Source organism: Elgaria multicarinata, chromosome 23 (assembly GCF_023053635.1).
Source record: "Elgaria multicarinata webbii isolate HBS135686 ecotype San Diego chromosome 23, rElgMul1.1.pri, whole genome shotgun sequence".
Classification (NCBI taxonomy): Eukaryota; Metazoa; Chordata; class Lepidosauria; order Squamata; family Anguidae; genus Elgaria; species Elgaria multicarinata.
In genome coordinates, this window is record NC_086193.1 from 10911623 (window position 1) to 10934078 (window position 22456).

Here is a 22456-nt window from a genome sequence, read left to right on the forward strand (position 1 = left end):
AGGCAGCTTAAAACAATAAACCTGCCCCTCCCCCTTTCGATTAGCTTCCGAAGCCCCGGGCTCTGCACACGCCCTATGGGTGAGATCAGGTGGGCAATGACAGGAGGCAGGACCTTTTTGGTGGTGGTGCCAAGAATGTGAAGCTCCTCCAGGTGGAGAATTACTGGTGTCCTTCTTTCCCTGGCTCAGTTCAGACAACACGTTAGTCAACGCAGCGTGAAAACTCCACTCGGTGGTTGAGTTTTTAGGAAGCACTCCCAACACAACATGTTCTAACTCCACCCTTGTGTGACTGTGGGCTACCGTTGAGTAAAATCCATCATGATGTTTGATTGACAGTTCCTCTGCCTTCTCTCCTCCCCCGGTCCTCCTGACGGTATCCCATCAGCCATTGCTGCAAAAAATCGCAATCCCGGCGGCTCTCCTAGAGCAGCACTTGCGCCTTTCACTGCTCTTGCCAGGGAACTCTGTAGCCAGTGGGAAAAGTCAACGCAATGCAATGGAGAACTCCACGCAGCCCGTCATGCCACACAACAGTTGTGCAGGAACTCCTCTCTGCACAGCGTGGATATTCTGTGTGGAGTTTTCCTACCAGACAACACATTTCTCAACGGTGGTGTAAAAACTCCCATCGTGGGAGTTGTCCTAAGGCAGTTGGCAAATCCCTCTGGATTCCAGCTAGCTTTTAATCTGTTACTTCTTAATTTTACACCTTTTTAAATTGCTGCCTTCAGTTGATGCTTCACTGCTTTAAAAGGTGTATACTACACTGTGTGGTTTATGGGTCGCTTTGTTGCACGTTAAATTTTTCGACTTTAAGTGATTTAGAAAAGCAGGATATAAATAAACTAAAACTAAAGAAAAATTGTATTCAAACCACCGGGATTGTTGCAGTGATACATTTTTGTATAGAGTGCAAAGGGCAAAGGGCTCCCATTAAGAAGCCCAGGTCAAGCAAGCAGAATTTTTTAGCTATTTATTATTGCATTTATATCATGCCTTTTTTCCTCCAAGGAACCCAAGGTGCTGTACATAATCCTCCTCACAACAACAAGCCTGTGAGGTAGGTCGGGCTGAGAATCGGTGAGTGGCCCGAAGTCACCTAGGGAGCTTCCTTGGCCGAGTGGGGACTTGAACCCGGCTCTCCCAACTCCCAGTCGGACACTGTAGCCACTGAGCCATCCTGGCTGTATTAATAACTGCCGCCTTCTCCAGAATCTCTTACCTTTCGTTTTTTTCCCGAGATACCAAGCGAGACTTTTCGAGCAGATATTTTTCAACCACAGCCCTAGAATCCACCAAAAGAAACAAACCGTGAACAGGGAGGTGAAGCATCACCCATGATGAGCCTAGGAAGATCTCCTTTAAACGCTCTTCAGAGAAGTGAACTGTTCAGTTCATTCTGTTTCCAAACGCCAGGCGAGCGCAGGAGAACGCCGGCTTCACGCGTTGACCAATCCTCATCCCACCCCCGGATTTCGTGGAGCTGTTAGGAACCCCCAGCCCAGAAAGTGCACGTGCTTCACTCACCCCCGGACGATGCCGCTTTCCAAATAGTTGACCTGGATGAATTTCCCAAAGCGGCTGGAGTTGTTATTATGGGCTGTCTTGGCGTTGCCAAAGGCCTGTAATGAAGCAAAACAACATGTTTTTCTTTCTTTCGGCGACTTGTTTATAAACTAACATGCTTTAAATTGTTCTGCCAGACGGTTAGAAGGGCACATGCATGTTCAGGAAATACATGAAATTTGAAAAGGGAAGCTTTATTAGAATGTAAGCTTATGCGGCAGGGTCTTGCTATTTACTGTTTTACTCTGTACAGCACCATGTACATTGATGGTGCTATATAAATAAATAAATAAATAAATAATAATAATAAATCAGTTCGCCCCGCCTGATTTCCTTCATTTTTTCCCCTCTCCTTTTTGGTCTTCCCTTTTTATGATTACCCACGGAAACGGCCCATGGTTTGAAAGGCTGAGATGACCTCATACTTGTGGAATTTAGTCCAAGCATCCAGCAAATTCTCCAAAGCTGATTAAAAAAAATAAATCCAAGCTGAGGTGACATTAGTTGCTGGACAGCATCAGCAGCAATGACACTATGCTACCGGGGCAGGGGACGGACGGACGGACCTCTCTCTACAGCAGTGGTTCCCAAAGTGGGCGGAACTGCCTCCTTGGGGGCGATGGGATTGCATAGGGGGGTGTAAAGCAGCAGGGGGACACTCAAGGTGGTCTTTTCCGTACCAGGAATTTTGTTTACAGCAGGAAATTTCTGATCGCTACCTGCACTACGGAGAGTGGTTCAGAAGCTCCTAGTTGCATTTCCAACATCATATTTGGTGCAATGTGGTTTTAGCGTGGTCTGCCTACTTCTCTCCAAGCAAAGAAATCGACTCCAGCTTACTAAACGTGGTGATTTAAGACTCGTGTTAAGTGACTTTAAACCAGACATTGGGAAACTGGTATCACTTCATCAAGGCCATCCATCACATTAAGAATTTACAGAATAGTGAGGTACTCTACCCTAGTTACTATCAATCAATTTACAGTCAATAGACCAGAAAAAGAAAGGTACAGTCATTCCAAGCAAAAGGTCAATAAGATAACCTAAGCATATAAAACATATCATTAATAATACATTTTAATACACAAAAATCAAGGGTAAAACGGAGTAAGATCAGAGCAAGAATGGGACATGTGTTAACATTAGATCTTGAACAGAACATAGGAGGAAAATTCAAGCAATCATATGTGGTCTGATGAGAATGGTCAGATTCAGAAACTTGGCAACCTGTATAGTGATTGATTTATTTTGGCCTGGAGGAGGCCAAAATGTGATATCTAATATTCTTGTTAAATGACTATCAGACTTTGAAAAGATGATATCACTGGATCAAGTTCATCAATTATGTTTAATTGAATAAACTAAAAGAAAATGTAATTGGATTTTGAATAAATATTTAATTAATTGTTACTGTTTTGAATTTTATTGTTATTATCTTCCTTAGTGGGTCGTTGAAAACCGCTATTCTGAATAATGATTTTTATAGGGTAAGGGTAAGGGGGCGCTGGGAAGGAGTTTGTGGAACCAAGGGGGCGGTGACCTGAAAAAGTTTGGGAACCACCGCATCTCAAAGTGTTCCCCCTCCTTCCCCCCAAAACCTAGTTGCACTTAAAAGAAAGAAACGGGGCACAGCCCTGAATGCCAGAAGCAGGGCTGGGGCAGGAAGGGGTGTCGAAGTCAACGGCTCCTCCTTCCCTAGTTCTGTTGTGCTGCGGCTATTGGAAAGTCAGGCTCCCTTCAGCAAGATGGGGAAATGGCCCACTCCAAAGAAGCGAAGTCACGCTCTGCTCTGTGGGTCCCTGGTCAAAAACTGCTGGGCCCCGAGTGCTGGACCGGACGGCCCTTTGGTCTGATTCAGCATCAGGGCTCTTAGAATCATAGAATAGCAGAGTTGGAAGAGGCCTACAAGGCCATCCAGTCCAACCCCCTGCTCAGTGCAGGAATCCACCATAAAGCATCCCTGACGGATGGTTGTCCAGCTGCCTCTTGAAGGCCTCTAGTGTGGGAGAGCCCACAACCTCCCTAGGTCACTGGTTCCATTGTCGTACTGCTCTAACAGTCAGGAAGTTTACGGTCATAGGAACAGCCTGAAATTTATTTGGGGCAAACCTAACAAAAAAAACCAACAGCCCCATTAGACATACACCGCTCTGAAAGCATCCTTGTTTGAACCCTTCCTTTGAAACCCTCCAAGAAAGGAATCGCTGCCCGCCAGCTCCTGGAGCCGCCTCGCGTTTCTTCGTGTAAATTTTATTTATTTATTTATTACACTTATATACCGCCCCCTTAGCTAGAGCTCTCTGGGCGGTTTACAGAAATTCTAAAATTGAGATAAAAACGAGTATACCAAATTTAAAATTCTAAAACACAGAACATACATACATGAAGCATTAGAAACCGTTAAAAATAAACATGCGGGGGATTAAGATGTGCCGCCATATGCCTGGGCAAAGAGGACAGTCTTAATCCTGGCACTGGAAAGATAGTAGCGTTGGCGCCAGGCGAGCCTCGTCAGGGAGATCGTTCCATAGTCTGGGGGCCACCACCGAAAAGGCCCTATCCCTCGTTGCCACACGGAGTAGGCACCCGGAGGAGGACCTTAGATGTTGAACGTAGTGACCGGGTATATTCACGTTGGGAGAGGCGTTCCATCAGGTATTGAGGTCCCAAGCCGTGTAAGGCTTTATAGGTCAAAACCAGCACCTTGAATTACCTTCAAAGGTGGTACCTCCAAATAAATCTTACCTTCCGCGATGCGGAGGCTGGAAGTGGTCTTCCCCCATTTCATTCTGACATTTAAGTATTTGAAAGCTGCTAGTGCCATTCACTATCCCCCACATCCCATAATAACTTTATTTACTACATTTCTTTGGGTTAAGCATATTTAGCCCCTCCAAGTCTTTCCTCACAAGCCTTGCCTTAATAACAACAACAACAACAACGGAGGGGAAGGCCCATAGCTCAGTGAGGGGGAGAAACTTCTTTAAATGCACAAGGTCCGAGGGTCAAATCCCAAGCAACCTCAGGTAGGGAAGAAGGCGCTCAGGTAGCAAAGGCTGGGACGAAGGCCCCCGGGCAGCCACCGCCAGTCCAAGTAGGATTTTCCAATCCCTCCCCCCACCCCACCCCAATTCTAAAAGGTTGAGATACCTCTCCTACAGCTTAGTGATGGGGAAGAAGAGCTTTAAGCTGAAATAGGCTGGTGGCTTTTTTGTATTTCAGCCCTGCCCACCACTGGAATACAGCCTCCAATAATAATAATAATTTCAACTCAAGAATCTCCACTCTGGATGCTGACATCCGACAGGCTTTTGTTTCTCATTCACACAGTAGACCACACCGATAAGCACAGAAGAGCCCTGCGGCTGGATCAGACCGAGGGTCCATCTAATCCAGCACTCTGTTCACACAGCGGCCAACCAGCTGTCGACCAAGGAAGACCCACAAGCAGGGCATGGTGCAACAGTGCCTTCCCACCCATGTTCCCCAGCAATGGGTGCAAATAATCCTACTGCCTCTGATATTGGAGGCTGCACTTAGCCATCAGCACGCTTCAAAGACCTAAAAGGTTGTCCCACAGAGGAGGGCCAGGATCTCTTCTCGATCCTCCTAGAGTGCAGGACACGGAATAACGGGCTCAAGTTAAAGGAAGCCTGATTCCAGCTGGACATCAGGAAAAATTTCCTGACTGTTAGAGCAGTACGACAGTGAAACCAGTTACCTAGGGAGGTTGTGGGCTCTCCCACACTAGAGGCAGCTGGACAACCCTCTGTCAGGGATGCTTTAGGGTGGATTCCTGCATTGAGCAGGGGGTTGGACTCAATGGCCTTGTAGGCCCCTTCCAACTCTGCTGTTCTATGATTCTATGACTATTAGCCAGTGATCGCCTTCTCCTCCACGAATTTATCCAACCCCCTTTTAAAGCCATCTACGTTGGTGGCCATCACATCTTGCAGAAGTGGATTCCTGCATTGAATTGGCTTTAGCATGGATTCCTGCATTGAGCAGGGGGTTGGACTCGCTGGCCTTGTAGGCCCCTTCCAACTCTGCTATTCTATGATTCTAAGTGAGTTCCACAGTTCAACTCTGCGCTGTGTGAAGCCTTCCTTCGATCTGCCCTGAATCTCCCACCCATCAGCTTCATGGCGTGATCTTGTTGGGTTCTAGCATTATCACACACACACACACACACCCGTCCCGCTGAAGGGTCTGAATGAATTACAGCAACCAATGCCATGTAATCGACTGATCCAAGAGGGGCTCTCCACAATGATCTCCTTCCTGTTTTGGGTTAGAAACCACAAGCGCAAACTCGAAGAGGTGGGACGCCTCTCGAGAACCCACTTCTGCTTTCCTCGAAGCGGCCGTCCTGCTCTGAACCATCCTGCTACCCCCAAGAGCAATCTGGTGCATAGAAACCTTTTAGTAATGGGAAAAGGAGCACGGGTGTGTGTGTGTTTTTCAAACCACATTTGACTGTCACAGCAGCAGAGATCCTTAAAAGAATGCAGCTGCAGTGTTGCAGCCAAGAGGCTGAACTCAAGATTCAAGAAGCACCTAGCACTAACCTCAGCCTGGCTGCAAACTTACTAGGCAAGGCATGATTCTCTCGAGGCGATAATGTTACTATTCAAGCTCACAGTTTATAATCAGGAGTCATTGTGACATGAAAAAGAGGCCGCAGCTCTGTAGGTTGTTAGTTAAATCGAGGGTTCCCAATGAAATTGACCGCAAACAGGTGGGCTGGGGGAAAGCATCTCTCTCTGCAGGAAGCTTTGGTCCGGCTGGGAATTATGGGAGTCGTAATCCAACCCACGTGGAGAGTTCGGAAAAGGCTGGGCGAAGGTAACAGAAATGGCTGCTGAATAAAATACTCAGCTAAAAAGGCAGAGCGAGGATAGAACGATGAAGGAAGTGGGGAGCCCTGAATCAGGTGGTTCAAAGAACAACCATTCAGTCCTCTGATCATAGTGTGGTGGAGTGGTTAGAGCGTGGACTAAGAGGGCAGGGGAGACCTGAATTAAGGCACCCACTGAAGCCGTGAAACCTACGGGGTGGCCTTGGGCTAGTCGCCATCCCTCAGCCTAACCTACCTTACAGGACGTGAGTGCCGTCTGCCACTTTAGACTGGTTATCCACCCAGCCCAGGGCTGTCTGAGCCCTTCAGGGAGTCTCCTATTAGCTTCCAGTGTTCTCTGATGCCAGGGATCGAACCCAAGACCTTCTACTCACAAACTGAGCTAAGGCTCCCCACTGGTCCTTCTCCAGTATTCCTTATCTATGGGGGGGGGGACCCCTGCACCCAGATGGCCACGCCCCCTTTCCAAATTGGTGGTTTCCAGCTGTGCATGCACTCCACCCATTCTAAAAGTCTGAAATGCCTCTCCTCAGCCTCCGTTACTGGCGGGAAGAGCTTTAAGCTGAAAGATGCAGGTATTTTTATTGTTATTATTTATTTGCATTTTGCCTCCACCCTTTTGTCATTCGCCCTGCCGCTCTTTCTCTTCAGCCCGATCCACCATCAGAGAATACTTCCAAGAGCTTCTCTGGAGTGGAATTCAACCCTCTGGCTGGAAGAGGTTCCCCCGACCTGCCTTAACTGCTTGTCGCGTGGAAAGCGAGCTTTGTCAATGGCCCTGCTGTACGCCCCACCGACGGGAGAGGCGAGGTTGTTTGGGTACATGAAGCAGGGCCTTTTCTGCAGCAGCCCCCTCGCTGCACTTGACTGATAGCTGGGTCTGGGACCGTGTTTGCCACTAGGAGGCTCCGCAAGGACGCAGGAGCAATGGGCGATGCTCACTTGCTCTGTGGCCAGCCTGTCTGAGCAGGAAAAGGGCTCTTGGCTTGCTGATGGTTAGGAAACAGAAACAAGCACGGGACAAGACAGAACACTGGAACATTGGCAGCTGCTGTATACTGAGCCTGAGCCCCACCCCCATCCATCTAGCCCAGTAGTGTCCACACAGACTGGCAGCAGCTTCCCTCCCTCTCTCTCTCCCCAGGGTTTCAGGAAGGATTCCTTCCTCGCCCTTCCTGGAGAAGGGCTGGGGGTTGAACTGGGCCCTTCCACTGAGCCCCTCCAAATGGGAAAAGGCCGAAGCCTGCGAAGACAGGGGCTGGCGCTGCCTTGCGGATCATGCCACGTCTTTGTGCGGTAGAGCTAAGCTACGAAGGCCGGTTTCTACTCGGGTCTCAAAGGCCAGGGCAAAATCCCACACCGCCCCCCTTCTTTCCCCTGTTTCTTTATCTTCAGCGGCGAAAGCTAGTGCTGCCAAATATGACTAAATAAGGCGAGACCGTTGAAAGCCAAAGCAGCCGTTTATAAAATAAAAGAGAGAGAGAGGAAGAGGCTATTTTCGAGAAGGTCCCGGGAATCTCGCGCAGAAAACAACACAGGGCAAGCGATGAAGGGAAGGGCCGCGTTTAATCGCTTCCTTCCACAGGGCGGTCCAAAACCTCAAAACAGCACGGAGTTTAAAAAACTCACACCCGGAAGGCATCCTGAACTCCTCCAGTTAAGAATGGGCCAGCCAGATGGGGGGGAAATAGATAGATAGATAGATAGATAGATAGATAGAGTAATTTTGTTACCTCCAGCACGGGTCCAGCTCCCAAAATGGTCCTCTCCACTCCGCTGGCATAACCCTTCTGGCTCAGGGCAGTGAGGCAGTGGATCAAGAAGTTGGTGCTCTGCGTCTTCCCGGAGCCGCTCTCCCCCGAAATGACGATGCACTGGTTGACGCGCTTCTTCAGCATGGCGTGGTAGGCCACGTCGGCGATGGCGAAGATGTGGGGCTCCAACTTGCCCAGCTGGTGGCCCTCGTACATCTGGACGTACTTGGGGTTGTAGATGGGCAGGAACTTGAAGGGGTTGAGAGCGATGAGGATGCTGCCCGCGTAGGTGTAGATCTTCTGCTTCAGGAAGCGCTGGCGCAGGTTCGCCAGCAAAGTGGTCTCCGTCAGGTTGGGGAGGTTGCAGAGGTCGTTGAAGTCCTCCTGCTGCCAGGGAAGGAAGCCCCGCTCGACCAGCCGCCGCGCCGCCTCCTCCTCCTCCTGCTGCTGCTGCTCCGCGGCCTCCTCCTCGGAGGCCCGCTGCGCGCGCACGTACTTGATGGTCCCGTCCGCATTCCGCTCTTGCAAAAGGAAGTAGTAGCCGTCCTGCTGAGGGTGCTCGTCCTGGGCCCGGCGCGGCCACAGCAGGACGCGGTGGACAGGGGCATCGTTCCCGTCCAGCACCCACTCCTCCCCTCCCGACTCCTTCACCTCCACGAGCACGTAATGCTTAGAGGCGTCCAGCTTCAAGGAGCCGACCGCATCCTTGATGACGTCGGCGGCAGAGGCGTCCTTAGTGGCCGTGACCCTGCAGCAGGAGGCGCTCTCCGCCGACAGCTGGGGGTAAACGTGAAGCGCGTAGGCTGCATGCTCCGGGCACGGGGTGGTGCTGCCGCCGGCGTCTTCTGAACTCATCCTGGCACATGCCCTGCCTCGGCATACCGCCCCGGCTCGCTGCGCTGCGCTGGCTGTCTGGAAGCAAGGAAGGAAAGGATCAGAGACGCAGCCTGCTTGGGACGCTGCAGCAGCAGCAGCAGAGAGCGGAGACGCAAACTGGCCAACGAGGCCACATCACGCCAGTCCTTTTCCAGCTGCATTGGCTGCCAGTCCAGGTCCGGGCCCGATTCAAAGTGCTGGTACTAACATTCAAAGCCCTAAACGGCTTGGGGCCAGGCTATCTGAAGGAACGCCTCCTCCCATATGTACCTGCCTGGACCCTAAGGTCATCCTCAGGGGTCCTTCTCCGTGAGCCCCTGCCAAAGGAAGTGAGGCAGGTGGATACCAGGAGCAGGGCCTTCTCTGCTGTGGCACCCCGGCTATGGAATGAGTTCCCGAAGGAGGTTCGCTTGGCACCTACATTATATGCTTTTAGACGCCAGGTGAAGACCTTTTTATTCTCCCAGCATTTTAACAGTCTATAAATAAATTTTAACTTGGTGTTTTAAATTCGTAATTTTGCATTGCTGCTGTTTTTATCTGGTTGAGCTTTTATATTGTATTTTATACGATGGTTTTATACTGTTGTTTTATACTTTGAATGTTTTTAATTTTTGTGAACCGCCCAGAGAGCTCCGGCTATTGGGCTGTATAGAAATGTAATAAATAAATAAATAAACGGGTTCGCACGGAGAGAAGGTGGTGAGAAGCCAAAGACCAGAGACCGCAGATGAGACAGAAGGGGGGCGAGGAGGCAGAGTTTTAGGAGCAAGGATTAGAAGCGCAAAGTTGAAAGAGTAACACGTTCAGGCAGGGACTCCTTGCTGGATGTTCCCATTTTAGCATGACTGATGGGAATGGAGGGCTCCAAAGATGCCATCCAATCAGGGATGGGTTCAATCCTGCGATCGAAGTCCGCCTCTCTGATCCCACAAACAGTTTCTGCAAGACTACTGAGGAAGGGCAGTTCCTCTATGCAATGCTACGTGCTGGAGTTGACCAGCAGGGCAGAGCAAGGCAGCTCAGAGGTCATTTCACTAGGAATCACCAGCCCCCAACTGTGTCGGCCCCCAACTGCACCCTGAGGACAAGTGTCTTTGTGTTTCGGAAGAGTAAGAGCCTTCATTCAAATTCCCCCACCCCGGCACATGTTATCTCTCCGCTAACGACAGAGGACATCGCAGATCCTATACCCACTTTCGCCTCTTTCTGCTCAGCCTTGGGGATTCCCCTCTGTTTCAGAAAACTCTGGTGGAGAGTCAGCCGAAGACAGGTCCTGTGGATTCACACCCCAAGGACCGGAGACCAGCGCTTGCACAAAAGGGCTTGTGTGTCCATCCCTCCGCCCCCCACCCCCAGACAAGCCAGCCCTGGACAGACAGGATATACTTGAGACGTGAGCTGAGCAACAGAAGCCAGGCAGAGAAGGAGGAGAGCAATCCCCAAGGTAATACACGAGGGCAAGGAAACCCACACAACTCACAAGGTGAGGGCGGCCAGCGTTAGACTGCTTGCTCATATTTACGAAAGCCTCTCTCTATCTTTCTCTCTGGTCACCTGGAGAGGATTTTAAAGCCTCACTAGAGAACAGGAGAGAGGTGGTGAAGCCACGGAAGTTAGTAGCCGGCAAAAAACATTGTTACAGGCACCCCTGCCCAACCTTGCCAATGGTTGTAATTAGCGGGACGCCGAGGGCCCGGACAGAGGACTTCTGTTAGCCATGGAGGCCAAGAATCCTGAGCGACCCGCCGCCATTCCAGTGGCCTGGGGCTTATACAACTTGAAAAGAGGAGAAGGCATCTTCAGGGGACAGGCAAGACAGAGGGCCACAGCCTCCACGCCCTATTTGTGAGTTTCCTGGAGACAAAACAAATATCTGGCTGTCCAGCGCTGGAGACAGGATGCTGGACTGGATGCAGGAGAGCGCCTTTTATGATCTTAACATCGACCTTAACCAACAGGTAGCTCTAATCTCAGCTGCCTCCAGGAACCTCTCTGAAATGGTTCAGGACAACCCTCACACAGCTCCTTTCTGTACTTTCTGCATTTCAATACCCCTCTGACCTAACTGATCACATTCACCTCACCCCTCTGTCTGTTGGAAAGCTTATGCCATAGTAAGTTTGTTAAGTTTTTCTAAGGCGCTACAAGACTCTTCATTTATTTTAGTCTCAAATCAGATCTCCATGAATTTAGGTCAACAGATCCCACCCCCTGGAAAACTTCCCAATTAAAAAAAAAATCTGGAAAACTCACATCAATGCAAACATGACAGCCTACCCCCACCCCCAAAAGTGCAGCTTATCACACACACCCCTTTAAAAAACAACCACGTACAACAAACGTTTTACCAGCAGCAGCCATGTATAAACGGGGATAGCGGAAGGCTGTTTTATTTAAAAGTCATTTAAAAAACAAAAAACAAAAAACCCAAAACGGGCATATGCAGAGTGATGGGGTGGGGAAAGAGGGATGTTATCAAGTTTTCCAGAAATGAGATGTGCTGGAAGGGCTGAGCCCAGAGCATGTGGCAAGGAAATTCTGGAAGAACTGGGCATAACTCACAGCCTGCCTTGAATTGGGGACGCCTTTGTGAAGTTCTGGCTGAGTCTATACTGCAAAGACGGGAACTTTCCAAATTGAGAGAGGGAGGCTTCCAGCCATGTGCAAGAGGACGACAAATGAGCGCGGCCAGGTCTGGAGGTGTCTTGCCATTCTTTGGGGAGGCGCAGCTGCAACCCTAATGGTCCTTAGTCAAATCCAGAAGAACAAAGACATAGGGTGAAGATGAGGAACGCCTTCAAAGCCAGCCAGCCACTAACAAGGTTTCCGTGCACCACACACAAAAAACTCCCATCTGTCAGCCTATCAGCAGGGAGCGCTTGCCCCCGAGGGTATTCTTAGCCATGAAGGAAAACAGACTTGCTGATAACCCAGGGCCTAGTCGGCAACTGCACACTTCAAAAGATGTTCTTCAAATGCTAGTCCTAAGACAGCAAACAGCTTGGCATATCAAAGCCAAGCCAGAAGGGAAGTGGAGAGAAAGATCCAGGCTGAGGGATCACCATTAACTCCATTAACTGTGTGGATCATAACAAACTGTGGCAAGTTCTTGGTGGTATGGGGATACCAAGTCCTCTTGTCTGCCTCCTGAGGAATCTGTATAACGATCAAGTAGCAACGGTAAGAACAGACCACGGAACAACAGACTGGTTTAAGATTGGGAAAGGAGTACTGCAGGGTTGTATACTCTCACCCTACCTATTCAACTTGTACGCAGAACACATCATGCGACGTGCTGGGCTTGATGAATCCAAGGTTGGAGTTAAAATCGCAGGAAGAAACATTAACAATCTCAGATATGCAGGCGATACTACTTTGATGGCTGAAAGCGAGGAGGCTCTGAGGAGCCTTATGACGAAGGTGAAAGAAGAAAGTGCAAAAGCTGGGTTGCAGTTAAACCTCAAAAAAAAACCAAGATTATGACAACCAGCTTGATTGATAACTGGCAAACAGAGGGAGAAAACGTGGAGGCAGTGACAGACTTTGTATTTTTGGGCGCAAAGATTACTGCAGACGCTGACTGCAGCCGGGAAATTAGAAGACGTTTACTTCTTGGGAGGAGAGCAATGACAAATCTCGATAAAATAGTTAAGAGCAGAGACATCACACTTACAATAAAGGTCCGCATAGTTAAAGCAATGGTATTCCCCGTAGTAACCTATGGCTGCAAGAGCTGGACCATAAGGAAGGCTGAGCGAAGGAAGATAGATGCTTTTGAACTGTGGTGTTGGAGGAAAATTCTGAGAGTGCCGTGGACTGCAAGAAGATCAAACCAGTCCATACTCCAAGAAATAAAGCCAGACTGCTCACTTGAGGGAATGATACTAAAGGCAAAACTGAAGTACTTTGGCCACATAATGAGAAGACAGGATACCCTGGAGAAGAGGCTGATGCTAGGGAAAGTGGAAGGCAAAAGGAAGAGGGGCCGACCAAGGGCAAGATGGATGGATGATATTCTGGAGGTGACAGACTCGACCTTGGGGGAGCTAGGGGTGGGGACAGCCGACAGAAAGCTCTGGCGTGGGCTGGTCCACGAAGTCACAAAGAGTCGGAAGCGAACGAACAAATAAACAACAGACAAGAACTGCAGGTAGCCATGTCACTCCATTAGAAAAGAAATAGTAGGGTAACACCTTCATGAGGCCTAACAGAAAGGTCAAGGCCGCAAGCCAGCCATGAACACAAAAGCTTGCTCACTTTTCAACATTTTAAGTTGGTCCTAATGAAGGTGTTGCCCTACTGTTGCCTTTATAACAAAACAAGGCACCAACGGAGTGCTTTTCGATCACGGCCCGTTTTAGTAGCAAAGCCATCAAACAGGTTCAGAGAAAAGGCGAAGGTCTTCTCCACCATCTTCAGCTCGCAAAGAGCAAACACTGGAAGTAACGATGTGTGTGGACAGAGGTTGTTGTGTACCTGGGCATGAAAACCAGGTGGATAATTCCTCTCTGCACCTCACTCCAAACCAAGGATGGACAGCCACTTTGCTCTGCAAATTTGGAACACATCCAGAACTAGAGCTTTTTTAGGGAGAGAGTGGGTGGGAGGCACCCTAAAACAACCTTCTCCAACACTTGTGCCCTCCAGATGCAGTGGACTACAACTTCCAGCTTCCCCTAGCCAGCCCATGGGTGAGTCATGATTTGATGCAGTGCCGGATCACGGTGGAGAGACGCTAGGGGAGGAGAAAGAGATAAAAGGAAGGGAAGTCCTAGCGGGGTAAAACAAGAAAATCAAAGGTTTTATTCCACATCCAGAAACTCTGAATGTCACTGATGGAAAAGAGCCCTAATTGGCCGAGACCCAGCATTAAAGAGACGGTTTTCACTGACTGCTCAGGGATTTTTCCTCAGAGATCCATTAGAGCGAGAACTCTCTTTGGCAGCCACAAACGGCTCTCTTGACTGGTTTTCCGTGGCCGGGGGAAAGCAGACCGTCCTATGCTTTTTCCTTCTAAGCATGTGGTACGCAGAGTAAACTGCCCCTGATCACGGATGTTCCATGAATCCATCTTGGCCAAAAACCTCAGAAAGATAAAATAATGAAGGAGCAGAAGTTCTAATACTCTCACAATAATATATAAGCAGCTCTGCTGGACCAGGTCCATCTATCCCACCTGGTATTTAGAGGTATACTGCCTATGGACTAGGAAATTCCATTTATCAGTGTTATTACTTACATTCCTATCTCACCTTCCTTCTAAGGAACTCTGGGAAATAGGTAACATTCTTGCTACTCTCCTACCCATTTTATCCTCACCACAACCTTGTGAGGTACTAAATGGCCCGAGGTCACCTGGCCAAGCATTTGAACCCTCATCTCCCTGGTGGTAGGCTTTGGTGGAATGTACCGGCTGCAACGCAGCCACTAAATGCATCTATTTAAGGAGAAATAAAGAATTAAGCAAGTGGCTTTCTATGCATGTCTGAGCCGTCTTATAACTGGCCACTTTCAAGGCAGGCAGATATTTGAAGAGGTCCTTCCTTCCTTGGGAATACAAGGCCCACTCCCTCAGCTAAACCCACGCTGCCGCCGCCGCTGCAGCAGCTTCGAAGGGGAACGGTGGGATCTCCGCCCTTCTGAGATCTGCAACGAAGAGGAGGAAAGCTTTCCCGGCCAATGCCCCCCCCTCTCTCTGGCCGTGTGCATGCGTGTGGGCTACAGCTAAAGTGACCGTTCCTTCCAACTCAGTGCCACAAGCAAGCGTTGTTTGCCAAGGGAGGGCCGCTTCGTTGGGGAAAATAGCAGCCATTTCAGCTACGGAAGAAGCAGAAAAGTGGCTACCCCATAAAGCAGGGATGGGGGGCCCATGGGCCATGTCCCAGGGAGACCCACCCTCTTTCCGGCACGGCTATACAGGAATCCCAGTCAGGTTGCTGCAGCAAGAGGCTTTAACTAAAACACACACACACACAGAGCGATCGTGATGCAGTGATCCCCAAACAGCCCAGGGGCTGCTGAGATCACTGGTTCACTGCTTCTAACAGCAGTGAGGAAAGATCTTAGAATCGCTGCAGGGTGGGAAGGGAATGAAAAAGATTGCACTAAAGATGTAGACCAGTGTAGATCTGGTTTGGAAATTTGCAAGAGCCGATTATTGACTTCTCCCTTTATGTATAGAGCCCTCTGGCCAATTTCAACCAAAAAAATAAATAAAAACCAACAACCAGTTCCAAACCAGTTCTTGCGTAGGCTCAAAGTTGAAGCTGCAGCTCTGCTCAGCCTGTTCGAGGAATCTCACTGTCCCCCAGGGAACTAGGAAAGCGCAAAGAGAACCCCTTACCTTCGTATCTCACGGCTACTGGAAGACACGGCGGAGCGCCTGTCCCCCCGCCCACCCTCAATCCATCTGAAACAGCGGTTTAGTCAACAGAAACCCGTAATTTTAAGCTGAATGTTTAACTAGTGAATCATGCCAGAGCTAAAAAGGGAAAGCTACCATTACAACAAAATTGTGCAGGAAGGGGGGGAAGGAGGTAGGGAAAGAGGAATGACATGACTGCCTGAACGTTTTAGCTCTCTCCATTTTTGCCCCATATTTCTGTACTGGGGGGTCTTTTTTTTTTCCTTCCTGGAGAAGGGAGGATTTTCACAGAAGCAACAGCATTCAAACAACTCACTCAGCACAAATACACAGTTATTGGTAAGCTGTATACTGATACAGGCTCCAGAGGCCTAGTGAGAACATAGATGCCAAATCTATGGGGGGGGAAAAAAAGCCCCAAAAGGCAGCAGGGAAAAGAATTCCCCAGAACACTAAAAACCCCACAGAGTCATAGCTGCTGCAAATTCAGGAAGTGGTCTGACCTTGAATCAGGGTATTGGCCTGTCTAGCTCAGCGATGTCTACAGAGCACTGAAATCTTTTCCCCGCCTTGCCTGGAGCTGCTGGGAATCGAACCCTGGACCTTCTGCGTGGACAGCCAGGACTCTGCCACTGACCTACGGCCCTCCCCTTAGCGCACTGCTAAGGGGAGGGTGCAGGCAGCCAAAGCAAAACAGCTGAAGTTCGGACCACATAATGCTCCACCTCAGCTTGTGTGGGAGAAAGGTTTCTCCTAGTCTCTGACAGCCGGCTAATAAGGAAAGCTGGCACAGCTGGGTGGCTAGGAAAGCCCCCCGTTCGAATCCCATCTCAGCAATGTCCGTGTAGGGCAGGCTGCGGCATTTCCTCAACCACAGCCGCTCCTCCGTAGATTGGTGGGAGAAATTATTCTTTGCAGGATCAATCTCCCGTTAAAAAGGCTCTCTAGTGCCATTAGTTGGGAAAGGGGCCTCTGGCAAAGAATATGGGTCAGGGGAGCGCTGAAAGTTAAAGCCAACAAGCTGGAATCACTAGCACGGAGCCCCGGGAGAGGGGGGGAATGGGATGGACAACACCAATGTTCTGGCTCAGTTCAAGGCGGCTTCATATGATCTAGTACTGGCCTACTTCACAAGGTTGTTGTAAAGGCTGATAAGACGTGAAGCACCTTTGAGGGACAGAGGGAGTTCTGTTTGTTTCCCTTGATCTCTTAGCAGCGTGGCCGTCTCCTGGAGTGGCTTCGTGAGACCAGATTAGGGGGTGCAGCGTTGCAGTGGTTCCGTTACTGCACTGGGGTGTTCTGCTTTAGCCCCCCACCCCCCGACAATTGTGCTGTGGCATTCAACATAGCACAACCTGGTCGCTAGTGCTGCTTAACATCCTTAGGAAGCCATCAGGTGCGGTCCCAACTGTCATCACCACGCGGAGGACAGCCAGCTCTGTTCCTCCGTCCGAGTCAGGTGTAACCGTGAACAACCCGGACCGGTGCCTGGATGCAGCGGTGGGCTGGACGAGAGCCAGCCCACTGAAACGGAAGCCTGGTAAGACAAGAGGTGGGCGGTTCCCGGATTCAGGAGCTGGGTGGTTTACCTGTTCTGGATGGGGACGCCCCCTGCCCCTTACAGGGATAGGTGCACAGTTTAGGGAATGCTCTTGGACTCCTCTCTGTCACTTGAGGCTTCGGCTGGTGTGACAGCTTATGACCATTCCTGGACAGGGATAGCTTGGCCACAGTGACCAATGCACTGGTAACCTCACGGTTGGACTACTGTCATGTGCTTTATGTGGGGCTGCCCTTGAGACTGGTTTGAAAATGGCGGCTGGTGTAGAATGCAGCAGCTAGATAAATTCAGTGGAGCTTCTTACCGCGCACATAGGACTCCTCTGCTGAAAGCTCTGCACCGGCTGCCAATTATTTATTTATTTAAGCATTTTTATGCCGCCATTCAGCCAAAAAAGGCTCTCATGGCGGCTTACAAAAGTATTTCTTGACAGTCCCTGCCCAATTAGCTACTGGGCCATGTTCATGGTGCTGTTGCTGGCTGATAAAGACCTAAACAGCCCAGGACCAGGTTATCTGAGAGATCGCCTTCTCCTGTATAGGCTGCCCCAGTCCTTCCATTCTGAGGGGAGGGCCCTGCTGGCCATACTGCAGCCTACACTGAAGCTCACCTGACCATGGTGCAGAGGAAGGCCTTCTCAGTTGTGGCACCCGCCATGTGGAATGGTCGCCCCATTGAAATCAGGCAGGCTCCTAGCCTGAAGCATTTCTGTGGACAACTTAAAAACACATCTGTTTGCCCAGGGGTTTCCCTGACTGCTACCATTGTCTGCTATCCCTGGTTATCATAATGAGATATTAATTGTTTTATCACTGCTTTATTGTTTTACGGTTTGGCTTTATCGTGATTTTATCTTGTAAATCACTTTGGTTTGTTGCGGTTTTGAAATGAAAAGCAGTATAGAAATTTTCCAAAATAAATAAATGCTTGAAATGCAAATCTTTCTAGTGAGTAGCAGTTATATGGCACATTTCAATGGCTGAAAGGCATGGTGTTAACTGCTAATTATTAGGATACGAATTACTTCACATTTCAAACATTCAAGACATTTAAATCTCTTTTGCTGACACTGATTTACGATATTTGATTTGCGCATGCTTCGTTTTTATTGTGCTGTTTGGAAACTGTTTGGAACATCAACATGGAAAAGTGGAGTCTAAATATGTACATAAAATACCGTTTGGAAAAAAAGTAGCAAAAATGCTAAATATTTTGAGTGACTATATATACCTCCAACTCCAACACCATAAAAAGTTTGACAACTTAATGCCATTTTTGCCTTTTCCAAAAAGAGACGTCTTTCAGCTCTGGCAGAATTTACGCCATTGTAAGACAACATTAAATGAACTCATGCATGTACGCACACACACAGTTCAAAACCGTAGACCAGGCCCTCCCAAGCTGGGGCCCACTAGATGTGTTTGGCTATGACGGAGGATGCTGGGAGTTGTAGTCCAACACATCTGGAGAGCACCAGCTCGAGAAAAACTACCACAGACCTAGGCCTAAATATTTAAGAATTTTCCTTTTGAAACACAGTTTGTCACTTTTGTCTGAGAGCTGTATTATGTCACCAGCCTGCCATTGTACGACTACAGTAGCGCAGCTAAATCCGTGCCTCCACGCTCCATTTCATTACCAAAGAGGCATTTGACAGCATTAGAGAACAGGGCTTTGCACACTTACAAGAGAAGAGGTCAACATGAATGAAGGGGAAGTAAAAAAAACCCAACAAAAAAACAATGAGGATTTGCTAATCCTTGTGCAAACACTGGAGCGTCAATGCCAAGGGTAGATATAAAGGCGTACAAATACGTATCACCCCAGACACAACATCTGCACAGATGCTGATTGAACATGTGTGTGTGTGTACATGTGCCCCAGTCTGCAAACTGAGCCTGGGAGAGTGAGTGATTCAGTTTCTAAATGCGTCATCACAGACATCCTTTGTCAGAACTGAACTGAAGCAAGGAGAAGGAGAGAGACCCAGTTTGCATGATACAGCTGGCTCATCCTGGGTTAATTAACCCACAATGAGCTGTGGTTCATGCCAGGTGCCATGTTGTCTGAACCCAGTCTTTGTGGGTTATTGGAGGGTTAAATAACCTTTGGTCCCTCAACTAAGCCCCAGTCTCTTAAATTTGGTTAACTGCACATCTAGACCTGGTTTCCACATATTACTATTATTATTTTAACCCATGGTTTGTTACAGACAATCGAACAAACCATGGTTTATTTTCTCAACCCCTGGGTTCTTTGTATCTCTTCTCCTTCACCTGCTCCCTCCCTGGATCCTAAATGCCTTTGTAGTACTGGCATGAAGAGATCTGGGTTGTTTACTACCCTTGCCTGTCTCTGCAGTCTGGACAAACAGCCCATGATCAACTCACAGTTCTGGGTTCACACATAATGATAATGCATGGTTTAAACAACCCAACAACAAACCATGGGTTCTCTTTTTGGCTGGTCTTTGGTTAACATAAATCATGGGTTAGCATTATGTGTGAAATAGGAAGCAACCAAAGTTTTAAGATCTGTCCCCTCCCCACTCAGAGTGAAACACAATGACCCAGTTCACCCGTGATGACAATCCATGGGCTGTTTAACCCATGTGTTGTCAGACGCAAGCGGGAGCGAGCGCAGTGCCTCCAGCATACTCTTCAGTTCCACCTTCTATCAACAAGCTAGGATCACCCTTTTCATAGGCTGTGAGCATGACATCTGAACAAGGGCACTGTGGGTGCTTAAAGATTATACTATACAGAGTTAAACTACAATTTATTGGTTAAATAACCCATGAATCGGTCTCAGGGGCAAACCAGGTCAATAACTGACATCGACAGGAGCAAGCCGAGAGAACATTAGCTGCCCTGTAAGAAGCAGAACCCAACATCACACGTTGGATCCCTGCTCCGCAGAAACCACTTGAGCCATTCAGTTTTGTTTTGGGGGCATCTGGTGGTCCTTGCGGTTATCTCTTGTATTTTATAAATATCGTAAGCCACTTTGAGGACTCTAGTCGGAAAAGGGAGCATAAATCTACTAAATAATAAATAAAAGGACGGTCATCTGGAGGGTTATAAACACATGTCAAACAGTTTATTCACAGGCCTGACTATTCAGCCAGCCTCTCATCCATGAATCACTGTTTATCAGAAAACCCAGCCTGTTTAAAGTTTCAGCCACCAGATATGTGCGTCTCTTTTTCATAGACACACTTTTCAGCAGGCAGCGTTTAACTCCCTTTAAATTATTCAGCTAGACAAGTGTTTTAGGTTCGGTGGCGTGACCTGAAGGGGAGGCCAACCCAATCGTACAGCCCATCGTGCAGAGGCCGGTTTGGCCGGCACGGAAAAAAGAACCGAGTCAGCCCCGTGGAGGGGGTGGGGGGGAAGAAAAGATCTCTTTGTTTAGTCAACCAGTCCTCCTCCAGACGCAGAGTAAGGCGCATGGCTCAATTTGGAACGGAGAGGAAGTTATCAAGAACATCTGCAGCTGAGCAACGCTGGGGGGGGGGGTTGCTCTTGCTCGCGGCGAGAGAAGGGAGCCTCGGAGGATCTCGAGACCTGGAGGGGCCTACACCGAGCCCGGGGAGGAGGGTGGTGGTGCGGGGAAGGGAGGAGGAGGCCTCAGACGTGCCGACAGGGAAAGGGGCTCACGCCAACGTCAATCCCTACTTTTGTCCCACACAAGGATAAACACTTCTGCAGTCAAAGGCAGAATCGAGAAAGGGGTGGGTGAAAGGAGGAAGATCTTGAAGCATGAGACAAAATATGGAGGAACTTTAAACGAAAAAGAAAAAGGCGGCCACACAATAATTGTTTCTGGCTGTACCTGCCCACACGTGGGCAAAGGTGCATTTCCCTCAATTTGAGGCATCAGGTGGGCCGTGTTTATTACTTTATTTAATTCGCATCCCACGGCAAGACAGGACAGACCGAGTTATCATCGTAACTTTATTCTCACAACAACCCTGCATGGTGGTTTAGGCTGATATGGAGCAACTTCGTGGCTGCAGGGAGGGACTTGGGAGGAGAAGCCATGCTGAGTCTCTCGACTGCGGTGGTGGATGCATCCTAGGCCATCACTGCCAGGCCCACAAGAGTCAGGATTTTACATCGCCAAGCATTTGGGACTCCCCCCCCCCTAAACCCAACCACATTTCTTTGGAATAGGCCCCTAGTTGCCTCCTCCTGAACCAGAGTATCTTTTAAAAAGTGAAGCCCTTTTAAGTGGGAAAAGCCCAAAGGGTTGACTAGTGATTTGAGATGTTCTTGGCGTCCAGGTTTTTTGCTTTCCTTCTCTCTACCGGGGCAGGGTGGGACGACGACGACGACACAAAATCTGTTTTAAAAATTAGCTGCTAAGATGAAGAAAAAAGCAAGCCAACAGATGCCCAAACCACATGGGTGTGAGCGTTCCTAGGCCTCGTGGAATGCAGTGTTGCCTCATGGCGTCATCTGGGGACTTACAACTCTGCCAGCATGTTTTAGCCACAGGCCCCAAACCTCTGGCCTGAGCGCCAGCGAACGCGCAGGATAGGGGAGAAGCAGAATGGACGCCAACCAGCTCCGAAGGGGTTTCCACATCTGCCGGAAAGCCAGACGCCACCTCCCAGCGTCGAGAGTCTCCAGGCGTGTCAGACGCCCAGAGCAGGACAGTTGTATTAGTAATGTGTCTGCTAGGCAAACTGATGTAAGAGGGCACAGGCTCCGTTGGGACGGCTCTTTGAAAACATGGGCGGGCAGGATCCTTAGCCCACGGCGGCAGGGCGGGAGAGCCCAACCACGGGCCATAATTGCAGAGGAGGGAGCGGAGAGGCACCCAGGGGGTGGGTTCCTGAGGCCCAAGGTCACCCCAGAAAATGACAGAAAGGAGATCCGTCAGGCACCAGATTTGCAAAGAGCGGAGGTTCCTCTACCATAAACGCTGAGGGGCCCCACGTGCCCTGACATGGCATCTAAATGCCCACGACCAGCGGCTGAAAGGCAAGCACACCTCTCGCTCTGTTGCCCCCTTCACTGTAAAAATACACAGGTTGTGATCTCCTCTGGAGAGAGAGCGAGAGAGAGAGGGATGAGAAGGGCCACGCAGATCCCTGTCCAGAGGAGCTTACAATCTATGGATTACGGAGCTTCGCTGCCTGGACGTGTGGGGCTGCCCCTGTCTCTAAATAGGGTCGACAGAGACCCCCCCTGACAGGGTCCTTCGCCTGGTGAGCAAGAGAGGGGCTGGGAAAGTGGTGAATGCCTGCAGATTGAGGGGAGACCTGATAGCACGCTTCAAATACAGGAAAGGTTGTCACACAGAGGAGGACCAGGATCTCTCCTCGATCCTCCCAGAGTGCAGGACACGGAATAACGGGCTCAAGTGACAGGAAGCCAGATTCAGGCTGGACATCAGGAAAAACGTCCTGACGGTTAGAGCAGTACGACAGTGGAACCAGTGACCTAGGGAGGTGGTGGGCTCTC

The 22456-nt window shown here is 49.4% G+C and overlaps 1 protein-coding gene across 4 annotated transcripts in view; it reads right to left on the reverse strand.

Moving 5' to 3' along the window:
* Positions 1-22456, reverse strand: part of MYO9B (myosin IXB) — a 62448-nt gene that overhangs the window by 38493 nt on the left and 1499 nt on the right. For 3 of the 4 annotated variants that reach the window (XM_063147109.1, XM_063147108.1, XM_063147107.1), the window contains exons 1-3: positions 8161-9122; positions 1531-1625; positions 1226-1288 (exon numbers count right to left, since the gene is read on the reverse strand). In XM_063147109.1, the coding sequence (XP_063003179.1) occupies positions 1226-1288; positions 1531-1625; positions 8161-9036 (1034 nt within the window). In that variant the 5' untranslated portion in view covers positions 9037-9122. Of the gene's footprint in view, positions 1-1225; positions 1289-1530; positions 1626-8160; positions 9123-22456 lie in introns of those variants that run through there. The other variant, XM_063147106.1, reaches the window with a different exon arrangement.